Consider the following 13,343-nt stretch of genomic DNA (forward strand, 5'->3'; position numbering starts at 1 on the left):
GCTTAACCTGTGTATGCACTATCTCTGTACCCTGTAGTCTGTACCTCTGACTAGAGCTTGCTCTAGATGGGTTATTTCATACCTGTTAAGCCTGGTTTTGCACAAACTCTGTAAAACATATACATAAACACAGATCATGTATATAACAAAAGATTTACAACACTAACTAAGTCAAGCACAATTCTAACTTTATACACAACTGTACATCTCTTTAATATTACATGTCCACCCTAAGTTATTACATAACTCTGCTCTCTTCTGCTACTCTTCTGGACTTCCCCTGAACACTGTACAATGAACCTGCAAGACTGGGGTTAAGGGAGTGGGATGAGCTCTATAGCCCAGTGAGTAGAATAGTAAAACAATTCATTAAAATATGATCTGATGGAATGCATCATAACACAGACAATCCACATTAAGAGTAAACCTGTCACCACATAGTCCCAGTAAACCGTGCCAGGCCGTAGACTGGGGTCCTGGTCTTCCTGTCCCATATTTGTATATGTGTATATAACACCTGTACTTACCATTCACCAAGCATAGATGACTCGCGGTTGTCGAAACCGGTCAAAAATAACCTTCCTGGTTATCAACAATTTTACAACTGCAGATAGTGGTGAAAGGATCGAATCCACAGAGAATTGATTACTTATTTATTTTTCTCAACAAGACCAATAAAATGAACTGAAAAAATAATAAATTAAAGATGAGATAAAAGACTGAAAGTGGGATTAAATGAGATAAACTAAAAATGAGATAAAAATAAATTGCAATAAAAGTAAAATGGGGGGTTTGAGATTGATTTAATTAATAAACTACTAAAAGCAATTAAAATAAACGAATAATAAAATAAAAGAGTAAATCAATATGAGAAAAGCCTAGTTGAAGATATGGATCCACTTTGGTTGTTTGGGTTGATCATTGAAACTTGAATTATCTTGATTGGTTCAATAGATTAGTTATGGGGTGGAAGACGCTTCTCACCACCATGTCTCTCCTTATGATTAAATTAATTAGGGAACGTCCTCTAATTAATTACTAATTAACAAATTGCCAAGGAACGTCCTTGGGCCCTAGGCATCAAACAATTGTCAATTGCATAAAGAAATAGAGAGATCCAATCCTAGCTATCCAAACGTATGGAGATAACGCTAGATCATGCAATTCCCTTGGGTTTTATCCCAAGTGTTTTAAGGTCAGAATATTTCCAGCAATTATGGACTAAAAATAATCCCAACTAACAATTAATTAACTTTGCAATTAAAATCAAGTGGCCAATTTAATCAAAACAACAAAGTAATCATGTAATTAAAGCATCAATTGCATAAATATTGAACAAAACTAAAACAATAATTTATGTTCAGATCTCACAACCCATTAAACAACCTTAGTTTCAACAAATCCTCAACTAGAATTAAGAAATTAGCCCTAAATTAAAAACAGAAAATTAAAAGGAAAAGAAAAGAAAAAAAAACCGATGGAGATTCTGCCTTTTGCGCCGAGCACCGAAACTGCCGAGTGAGAATTGTCTGGCTTAAGGATCCTTAAATAGAATGAGAGATGTGCGCCCTAGGGAACACCAATGCGGCGCGGTCCCACGTGTGTGTCCCATGTGCGCTGGAATTGTGAAGCACTTTGGCGGGGATGGGCCATCGTGAAGTGAATTGCTGAAACGCCTTGGTGGGACCCTTGTGCGCGTGAATTGACGAGAAGCTCTGGTCCACGCGGCGTGAATTGGGCTTGGGAGTCCATGGTCCACGTTGATGACGCGAGCGACCCATGTGCTGGAGTTGAAGCCCGTGAGTGCTGGCATGTGCGGTCCACGGGAGATGAGCGCTGGGCTTGATTGTGCGTGGACCGGTCCACTGGAGGGAATGGTGGACTTGCGGCCATGTGCTGGTGAATGGGTTGTCCACGATGCGAATGGGGGCGTTGAAGCGGCAGGGCCCATCCGTGGGCTGGAGCTGAGGAAATGCGCTGCCCATGTATTTGTGAATGGGCTTTGATTTGAGCTTGCGGAAATAGGCCGTCCAATTGCTTCAACATTCACACTTCAAAATATTTTCTTCTCATTTAGCTCGACTTGAATCGAACTTGGCAGGGTTGCTCTCTTTTGCTCCAAATAAGGCAGTTTTAGGGGATTTTCTCCAAATTGTCCTTTTACACCATTTTCTGCAAAATAATATTAAAAACAATAAATTAAGCAGAAATCATGTAAATATTTATTAATAATATTAATATAAAATGGACTAAATTATGTTCTATCAAATACCCCCACACTTAACCTTTTGCTTGTCCTCAAGCAAATAAACATAGTCAAATAAGCCTTCTCACTCTAGATCCTTATTTCCACTTAAACTCTTACTCTAGACACCTATTTTGAATCATTGCAGTGAAGAATATATGCATGAAGATTACTCACCTTTCTCCTTGTTTCCCTTTGCTTACCATGGCTAGGATTTGTTTTCCTCAAGAGGAACCATGCACATTATTTGTTAAGACTTTTTTCTAGCTTTTGGTGTGACTTGCCCTTACCTTGAAATATTTTATTCAGGCTTTTTTGCACTTTAGATCTTGCTTGGAAAGGTCACCAACCTATTTTTGATTTGAAAGTTTATATTTTTCAGTTGGTCACCTATCCAAGTGGCTAATCGCCTTGTTCATAGTCTTTTGATCATTGGAACAATTCTCAATTTGTGCTTTTGAGGTCTTTGCCTTTGCTGAATTTTCTTTCTCTCAATAATTTGGGCAGATCAACACCAATCGCTAAATCTAGTCACATTAAGTTCATTCACACAATTTTAATTCATTCTCAATCAATTGAGGGTCATCAATATATTTTTCACCATGGCAAACTCAAAGATTCAATTCAAAAGGCAATTCTCAAACATGAATATAACCCACTGCAATTGATTCAATATAAGTTTAAAGAGTTATCACATTAATGGGGTCATGGAAGGAAAGACTCATTCAACAAAGTTTATCAGTTTGAGTAGAGCAAAACAAAAAAGAAGAAGATGGTTGTGGTTGTGTGTGTATTATTGGAAGCAAAAATATACTAAAAGAAAACGGAAAGCATAAATCGCATAACTGAAAGATTTTTTTTTTTTTTTTTTTTTTGAATATGAAAGGAGAAATTGCAAAAGAGAGAAGAGGAAGATAGAAAGAAAGAGAGGAGAAGAAGAGATATGCACCCCCACACTTAAATCATGCATTGTCCTCAATGTAAAAGAAGAGAGAAAAGGAGAACAAAGGAAACTGAGTACTCCCCTGGGGTGTGGTGTGCATGGCATGACTATCTAGGCAGAGTGAGTGACGAACAGATGTTCGTCTGGGAACTCTTCTTTGACTGGGCATGGGGCAGAACTATATGGAAGTCTGCTGAGGTGGTCTGCCACAAGATTCTCTTTGCCCTTCTTGTCTCTTATCTCTAGATCAAATTCTTGTAGAAGTAGGATCCACCTAATGAGTCTTGGCTTGGCTTCCTTTTTTTTTATCAGATATCGCAGAGCTGCATGGTCAGAATAAACAATGACTTTGGTACCCAATAGGTAAGGTCTGAATTTTTCCAAAGCAAACACAACTGCCAAGAGTTCTTTTTCAGTTGTTGTGTAATTGCTTTGTGCAGCATCCAGTGTGCGAGAGGCATAGTGAATGACGTGGGGTGAGTTTCCCACACGTTGCCCTAAGACTGCTCCCACTGCATAATTGCTTGCATCACACATGATTTCAAAAGGCAAGTTTCAGTCAGGTCCTTGAATAATTGGGGCAGTCACAAGCAATTCTTTAATCAAGTCAAATGCCTTTTTGCAGTCTGCATCAAAATCAAAGGTTACATCCTGTTGGAGCAATCTACATAATGGCAAGGTGATTTTTGAGAAATCTTTGATGAATCTTCTATAGAATCCTGCATGGCCAAGGAATGATCAGATGTCTTTAACAGTTGTGGGATAGGGCATATTTTTTTATGGTATCCACCTTTGCTTTGTCAACTTCAATGCCTTTAGCTGAAACAACATGACCTAAGACCATACCTTGATTAACCATAAAATGACATTTTTCATAATTAAGCACAAGGTTAGTCTCAATGCATCTTTGCAAGATCTTTTCTAAATTGGTAAGGCATTCATCAAAAGAATTTCCATGAACTGTGAAGTCATCCATAAATACCTCAATTGTCTTACCCACACACTACAAAAAAACTGTGAAATTGCGACCAAAATTAGCGACCATATTTTTTTGTCGCTATATAGCTACCAATCAGCGACCATTCTGCGACTAAATGAATGAAATAATATATTTATTTAACAAAAAGCTTAGCGACCAATTTTTGGTCGTTAATTGGTCGCTATTTAGCGACCAAATATAAAATGGTTGCTAAATTTAGCGGGAATTAATGGCGCGAGTTATTTGCGACCATATTTAGCGACTAAAATAATTAGTCGCTAAATAACAACCAATCAGCGACCATTTTATTTTTAAAATTTTAATTTAATTTTTAATTAAATTTTATTTTATTTAAAATTTTAAATTAAGTGATTTCAAAACGACGTCGTTTTGACAATTTAAGGAACAATTTAACCTAATTCTTAATCCTAATCCCTAATATCTATTAGGGGTGAGCATTCGGTCGGTTCGGTTTAAAACCGAACTGAACCGAATAAGCCGAAAATCAAAATTTTAGTATTTATACAAATCGAACCGAACTGATTTTGATCAGAAACCAAATCAAACTGAACCGGTCTGATTCAGTTCGATTCGGTTCGGTTTGATCGATTTTGATTTTTAATAATTTTTTTATTTTTTACACTTTATTTTTAGTATTTTAAAATTTAATTAAAATATTTTAATCTTCATATGATTTAATTTCTCTATATTATTGAAAAAACATATTATTATCATTAATCGGTTCGGTTCGGTTTTTTTGTTTTTTTTTATCAAAACCGAACCGAACCGAAATAATTAAAATTTTTAAAATTAAAAACCGAACCGAACCAAAATATATAGAAAACCGAACTAAATTTTCAAATCAATTCGGTTCGATCGGTTTTTTCGGTTTGAACCGAATTCTGCTCACCCCTATCTAATACCTAATTAATCCCTAATCCCTAATAAAATTAACCCTAATTCCTAATAACTAATCTGTAATCTCTAACCCTAATTCCTAATTAATCCCTAATTCCTAACAAAATTAACCCTAATCTCTAATCTATAATCCCTAATCCCTAATTCTTAATCCCTAACTCTAATCCCTAATTTCTAATCCTTAATCCCTAATCCCTACGAAAACTAACCCTAATCCCTCATTCCTAATCCCTAATCACTAATTAGCTATACTAACAAAACTAACCCTAATCCCTCTTCTATTTTCCCATTTTGCTCCAGTCAAACTTCCCTCTCTCCGTCCGCGCCTCTCTCCCCCGATTCCCTTCCCAATCAACGCCTCTCTCCCCCACTTCACTAAAGAGTGCCGGCAGCCCAGTCGGCAGCGGCGACGTCTCCTATCTCCACCCAGTCGACGACGACGAAATCTCCTTTGACTGGAACTCTCTTCAGGTTTGCTCAGTTTTTGTCTCTGTCTTCTCTTTACTCAGTTTCTCCTCTATTATCTGTTTATGGCTTCTCCTCAATTTTCATTTGTTTATTTATTTCAAACTTTTTTAATTTTTCGCTTTCTTTTCTTATTTTCCCCCTCTTTGTTTGTTCGGTGGGGTTTTAGCTTAGGATGCAATTTTGGGAATTTTCGGGTGAAGGAGGTTTAAGTGACTAGTCCTATATAGATCTGTGAAACTTGTCTCCCGATCTCTTACAATTCTGGTCCGAGACCCTTCAAAGATATTCCCTTTCTCATTCTCTTTGCTCTCTGTGTTCTTTGCACTTTCGCTTTTGGAATCTTCTCTGTTTCCCATAGAAACCCAGATTACACCAATCTTTCTTCTTTTACATATGAATTCAACTCAACTTCTTGCGTCAAGGACTCCCTGTCGTCGTCTTCTGTTTGGTTCTTGGAAACCCATGTGTATTATTACTTACTTAGTTTGTGGAGTTCTGGTTTTTGGGAGGCTTTGATATGGAACCTTGTAGTTACTTTCATTTTGAGTGCACCCATTTGTTTTCTTTTTCTTTTGTTGCTCAAGCATTACACCAAACAGATTGTGTACATCTCGCTTCCTTTCTTTATTGTTCTTCCCATCTTCTTCAATATTTATTGGTTCGTTGCCTGCACAGTTAGCTCTACTTGCATCGATGCCTTCCCTTTGGTTTATAGGATTTTGGTGCTGGTTTTTGTGTTCTTAGTTATTGGGGTCATTATGTGGATTCTTGTAGCTAATTGGCATCGAATTGATTTGACTGTGATGATAATTGGGGTTGCCTCTGATGCACTGTCAAAGAATTTAGCTTTATTGGTGGCCTTACCGTTATTGACATTTGGTTTAGTGTTTTATTATGCTCCAATTGTAGTATTCTTGGTGTTTGCTAGGCTTAATGGGAAAATTGTGCCAAAGGAATCAAGTGGTGAATACACTTGTGTTTGGAAGCAGGACAGTTGGGTGCCTGCATACTATGCATTGGCAATTCTTGCAATGCTGTGGTCTTTGACTGCAATGGTCGAAACTCAGGTTTATGTGATCAGTGGGACTATTGCTCAGTGGTACTTCACGAAGGAGGATTCCTCTCCTAAGCGGGGCATTAGAAGTTCTTTGAGGTGATCTCCATCTATTGCTTGTTTGTTTACTTTAACATATGCATAATTACTAAGGTTTTTTATATCTGGTTAATGGCTTATTTTATTATGTTTAGATTTTTAGGAGTATACTTTGAGAGTATAGAACTTTGCGTCTATGCTTGTACTCCGATTTTTGTGCTATTGGCTGAGATAGGTAATTGTCAAAAACAGTTGCCTATGGCAACTGATGCATGCCTAACTATTCTCTGCTGAACGTCCTAGTGTTCATAAATTTTTTCGAGCACATGGTCTATGGATATCAGTTTAATTTCCTCAAAATGGTTTCAAGCATGTTTATGCACATTATGACTGATTGATGGTGTCATTTGCTAGGATCATAAGGTACTTGTAAATTTGCCTAAGCATCAAGATCCACCAGTGGGCAGTCTTTTACAAGTTGATATCCTTATGAAACTTGATTTTCGTAATTAACAAGGTGGTTGAACTTTGTCTCATGCTGCTTAGAATTCAATATGTAATAAATTCTTAATAAGCTAAGTGCTCATTTTGGTGGTTTTCGTTGACTTCAATGACTATCCAATAGAACTTTTGCATTCTAGTTGGAATCGAGATTGCACCCTTCATTGGATAACTATATCACATTGCAATTGCTCTCTTTTTATTCTGACCTCACTTCCCACTTTTTTTTTTTTACTATAGATGCACAGCAAATTTTCACTCCTTTATTCACTTGTCAACAAAGCTGTTGGTTGGGGCAAATCTAAATAACTGAAAACTGAAAATCGTATTCTTTTACAGACTGAACAGAAGTAAAAGCAAACTGATATGAAAAAATCAGTTCGTTTCGCTTTAGAACTGATCGGTTCCCCAACTCCCTAAAATTCTGGTCAAAACTTTCTCCAAATCTCAATTCCAACAAGCAATGCTGCAAGAACAATAGCCCAATCAATTATAAAAAGAAAAATTGATTAACACCAATTAAGTCAGCACAATATTAACCCAATCAATTATTAAAAAAAAATAATTAAATACAGCAGGCATTGCAAGAGCAGAATAACCAAGAAGGGGCACCCCAATCACTCCCCAAATTACAACAGCATAATAACCAAGAACAAGCCTGATCCTCTCAATCATCATCACCTGCAATAGCTCCAACTCCAAGTCATCATCTTAAAATTTCAATCCTAGATAGCAGAACCATGATTAGGGGTTTGAATGCCGACACCCCTTTTCCTTGAAAGGAATTTCTGATGTATCAAAGAAAAAAAGGCATTTGCTTTGGGTTTCATGAACTTGTCAATTAATATCTTTATTTTCTTTTATTGTGATAGTTAATTTTCTTTCATTTTATTATTTCAGAAGAGAAGCAAAAAAGTGTAGACATTGAGAGCATTTGTGAATTGTTGGATCTTGTACTTGGTTCCCAATTCCGAGCCGAGGTTGATTCATTAATTGAGTATCTAAAGGTAGTTTGTTGATGCCTCTACTATAATTTGTTAGCTTTAACCTATCTTGTTATCTGAATATCTATCCATGATATGTCTTATGACTTGTTAACTTGGTTGTCTGACAGATCCAGAGTGATTACAAGGTGATAAACTGGGACCAATGGATGAATTTTCTTCGATTTTTCAAGGAGGTACTTGATTATGTTTGCAGTCATATTTTCTGAATTTTTCTTGCATGTATCTTGCTCTTTGCTCTTTTTTAGATGATTCCACCGCCCACCCCAAAAAAAAAAAAAACAAACGAATTTTGCTTTTAGATAATATAGGGGTACTTGAGAATCTATTTGCCCATATTCCCATAACTGTGTTTAGTCAGAGGTCCTATGCAATGGTTTTACCTTGTCAAATTTCTTATTTTGAGGTATGCGTCTCCTGTTACTATCGGTCTTTGTATTCGTACTTCTCGAGTACGATTTATTAAGGATTGTGTGGATATCTTAGAAAATTGTCCACTGAAATTGTTTTGAGGTATGAAGTACTCTTGCTAATGTTGAACTCATAAATATGCACATATTAATAAATTCAAAAATTGTAAGAATTTTTTCCAGGGATTATGGCTTTATTTGTCCCTTCCTTTTCCTTTATGGAAGATACATTTGGCAATGATCTTTAATTATTTCTTCTTCTTTGCATGAATCAATGAATAGCAACTTCCATATGGCTTGGTGTTCTGCAATACCCAGTTATGCATTAACTGAGCTTCAATAAATATTTGGGGCTTTAAACTTGTTAACCTAGTTGGTCTATCTAAGAATGGCTTCATTATCTATGCGGGAAAGTCCTGTTTATTTAGTTCAATTGATGGCTCAAGTGTTTGTACATTGACAATGTGCATAAATATCAACTTTCAGTAGGGTTATTTTGTAAATACCAGACTGTATGCTAGAAGTCTATCGGGCTTCATCAATTCTAATATTATTATTTATTTGTCTTGGTTTCCTTGTATTTCTCTAATATTATTTTTGTTCTTTTAATGAAATTTTTTATGGTTGGAGCAACATAACTCTTTTTTTTTCTTTGTTTTTTGTTTTTGATTATGTCATGCTGCTGTTACTTTGCAAATGCGCTCTTGCTGTGCTTTTTCATGGATGGTTTAGGTAAACCTTGTTGAACTGGAAGAGTGAATGTTAGTGGAAAGAGGAAATTGTTTACACAAGCAAGTACTCCTGAACTCTTTTTGTTTACTTAGTCTGGAAGCAGAGAAGTGATATAGTTCCTCAAATAATGAAAATGAAAATCTGCAAGGAATTTACCGATTTTTGGCATATATATTGTATTTTACTTTTTAAGGCTTATTAGTTGCTTTGGGCTGTGATCAATGTTCCTGTAAGTTGTTTAGAAATTTCAAAAAAGCTGTGTGTGATTCCAAATATAGAGCTTGGTTGATTCTGTTTATATAAAATAATGAAAACCTCTTTGGGAGGATTTGCATTGGATTTTGCAGGGCTCATTTTGCTACAAGCATGTGATAATGTTTTTCATTTTGGATTTTCAAATGGAATGCTTGTAGAAGAACTCCTGGTAGTGGATTTTCTTAAAAAAAAATTTTGGGAACTTCTTTTGCTTGATTAATGTTTCAAATGTAGAATGTCATGTGGTAGTTCTTTCTATTTGAAGAGGCTTTGTTGTCCTAAATAAGGTCCAAGAGGGGGTTGAATTGGACTCTTTTTAAAAATTTTCAAATTCAAGCCCTTACTTGTGACTATGTGAATTTGGTGTATCTAGGTACTTAAACAAACATAATCAAAATTATAAAAACAGCAACCTACATAAAAGTGCACTGTACACAACAATAGCAACCCAAAATTCTCTAGCAACCCAAAGTGAAGGAAATATTAATACGTATAACTCTTTGTTTCTTCTGAAATTTATTTTTCTGCTTTGTGATATCATCTTCAGCTTGGTCCTAATTTGTAAGGTTAACCACACTGTCTTAGGTTTTGACTGTAGAAGGTCTTGAGCACCTTGGGTTTCTGATTCAATTTGGTGATAAGGGTTCTGAAGGAGTTTCATTAAGTCAAGCTGCTCCATTTTTTGCCAATTCAGATCCTGACATGCCTGCAGTTCCTGTTCCTGTAGTACAAGTCCATGATTGGGTTTTGCAGAATATAGCCTCTGCTTTGGAACATATCACTGAAAGAATTTCTGCAAAAGAAAATGGGCCATCGAGTTTCTTTGATAATGATGTTGCCATGGCTGATGCCTGCACAAGTTCAATCAAGGGCTCGCCAAGTGCAAGGGGATTAAGTTTTATTGAGGGGATCTCTAAATCTTCATATGTAAGACAAGCATCAGATCTTACCGACTTAAATATGGATTAGCATGATGTCATATCTCACTGACTTAAATAATATGTTTTATGATATGAATTTTATACTATTTGGATACATTATGTATTTTGATATATTTTAAGTTTCTTAGTGTTGAACTATAATAATGTTTTGGACTTTTAGATTGCAGAATTATGAAATGAAGTTGATGTGTATATATTGTCTTTGATGTTTTATGTATTGGAATGTGTGTGTACATATTGATATTATAGCAGGTTTATGAATTTATTGGAAAAATGATATGAATCAGATTTAAATGCATTTATTAGTGACTGATTAGCCACAAAAGCAAATTAAATAATAAATATTTTTTTTATTTTACTATTAATTTGCGATGAAATAGCGACTAAATGCTCTTTGAGGCGATCTAATAACAACGAAATAGCGATCAATTTAGCGACCAAAACAGCGACCATTTCGCGACAAAAAATTAACGACCAATTTACTCCCACACAGCGACTAAATGCTCTTTTCTGAGGCGATCAAATAACAACGAAATAGCGACCAATTTAGCGACCATTTCGCGACTAAAAATTAACGACCAATTTACTTCCTCACAGCGACTAAATGCTCTTATCTGAGCCGATCAAATAACATCGTAATAGCGACCAAAACAGCGACCATTTAGCGACCAAATTATAGCGACCAAATCAGCGACCATTTAGCGACCAAATTTTAACGACCATGTTTCAATACATTATCTGCCATGACACCAAATTAGCGACCAAAAAATGGTCGCTGATTGGTCGCTATTTTAGCGACCAATTTTCATATTGTCGCCAAAATTTTAGCGACTGGCCAAACACCGACCATTTCGTTTTGGTCGCTAAATGGTCGCTATTTCATAATAGCGACCAAAATCTGCCTTTTAGCGACCAAAATTTTGGTCGCTAAATCACTGTTTTTTTGTAGTGACATAGTCAGAAAATATGCTCATCATGCACCGTTGAAAAGTGGCAGGTGCATTGCATAGTCCAAATGGCATTCTTCTAAAGGCAAAAGTGCCAAAGGGACAAGTGAAGGTGGTTTTCTCTTGGTCCTCTGGGGCAACTGGAATTTGATAGAAACCTGAATAACCATCAAGACAACAATAGTGAGATTTACCTGCAAGCCTTTCTAGCATCTGATCAATGAAAGGCAGTGGGAAGTGGTCCTTCCTTGTTGCAGAATTGAGCTTCCTATAGTCCATGCATACTCTCCATCCATTTTGAACTCTGGTGGGGACAAGTTCCCCTTCAGCATTTGGAACAATGGTGATCCCAGTTTTCTTTGGGACTACATGCACAGGACTCACCCATTTGCTATCGGAGATTGGGTAGATGATACCTGCATCAAGGAGCTTGACTATTTCCTTTTTTACTACTTCCATCATGGGTGGATTCAGTCTTCTTTGAGCATCTCGAACTGGCTTGCATTCATCTTCCATGTGAATTCTATGCATGCATGTGGAAGGAGAAATACCTTTTATGTCATCAATGGTCCATCCTATGGCTCCTTTGTGTTTCTGCAGTACTTTCAGGAGGCTTGCTTCTTCATGTTGGTTCAATTCATTGGACACTATTACTGGTAGTGTCTTGTCAGCTCCTAAGTATATGTATTTCAGATGGCCTGGAAGAGGCTTCAGATCTGAAGAGTGTTGCAAGGGTGTCTGCGCAGAGGTGGTTTCAGAAATCTCCTTTTGCGCAAGACTCGACTGCGGAGGAGTTGGCGCAGAACTGGATCCAAGAGTTTCCTTTTGCGCAGGAAGGGTCTGCACACAATTCTGAAGTGGTGCAACTGAGTTTTCTCCAATCTGTGCTTGACTGCAAACTATCTGTTGGATGCTACAGACTGTTTCCTTAAGTTTTGGCTCTTTCTGGCTCTCAATCTGTACCTGATTAGTATCTCTGCAGAAATCACTGTTAAGAATATCATCTTGATTTTTGTCAAAAATTTCCTGGCTCAAGCAGTCAACAATATCAAGACCATAAACAGGGGACATATCATGTGGATATTTCATAGAATCATAGACATTATATTTAATGACTTCCCCTTCAAATTCCATAGTGAGAGTACCATCATGCACATCAATCTTGGTTCTAGCAGTACTCAAGAAAGGACGTCCAAGAAGAATGTCAGAACTAGTATTACAACTATCTTCCTTAGTATCAATCACATAAAAATCAGCAGGAAAGACTAGTTCATTTACTTGAACTAACACATCTTCTAGAACACCTATGGGATATACCACAGATCTATCAGCTAGTTGAATCACAACCCTTGTTTCTTTCAAAGCACATGCATTCAGAGATTTATAGATGGAGAGAGGCATGACATTAATGGATGCACCAAGATCACACATGGCTTTCCTTATACCAAAATTCCCTATCTTGCAAGAGATAGCAAACATACCTTTGTCTTTGCATTTAGTAGGGAGTTCTCTTTTAATAACAGCAGTCACAACCTCACCTACACTTACTTTTTCTCTCTCTGCAAGCTTTCTCCTATTAGTGCAAAGTTCTTTCAGAAATTTAGCGTACCTGAGAATCTGCTTAACAGCGTCTAGCAGAGGTATATTGATTTGTACTTTTCTGAAAGTGTCAAGGATCTCCTTTTCTTCTTTTTCTTTTTGTGTTCTTTCAAATCTCTTTGGAAAAGGAGGTGGGATGTGAAAACTTACCTTCGGATCAGCTCTTTGCGCATGAGGTGGTGCAGAATGTGATGAAGAGGCTTCAGATTGCCTTGGATGTTGTGCAGGGGGTGTCTCAGATGATGTATGCTTTGGTTCAACTTGCTTTTCCTCCTCAAATTTTGCATTTTGAAGCTCTTTCCCACTTC

General features: G+C 36.7%; 1 protein-coding gene across 1 annotated transcript; it reads left to right on the forward strand.

The window, feature by feature from the left end:
* The first annotated feature begins 1,763 nt into the window (after positions 1-1,763).
* Positions 1,764-10,534, forward strand: LOC110614681. The gene is made up of 6 exons (XM_043956813.1): positions 1,764-1,985; positions 5,386-5,556; positions 5,781-6,706; positions 8,048-8,154; positions 8,262-8,327; positions 10,134-10,534. The coding sequence occupies exons 1-4, from the start codon at positions 1,764-1,766 to the stop codon at positions 8,073-8,075; spliced, it is 1,347 nt and encodes a 448-aa protein (XP_043812748.1). The 3' UTR covers positions 8,076-8,154; positions 8,262-8,327; positions 10,134-10,534.
* Positions 10,535-13,343: the final 2,809 nt, after the last annotated feature.

Source organism: Manihot esculenta, chromosome 5, assembly GCF_001659605.2.
Source record: "Manihot esculenta cultivar AM560-2 chromosome 5, M.esculenta_v8, whole genome shotgun sequence".
NCBI classification, from domain to species: Eukaryota; Viridiplantae; Streptophyta; class Magnoliopsida; order Malpighiales; family Euphorbiaceae; genus Manihot; species Manihot esculenta.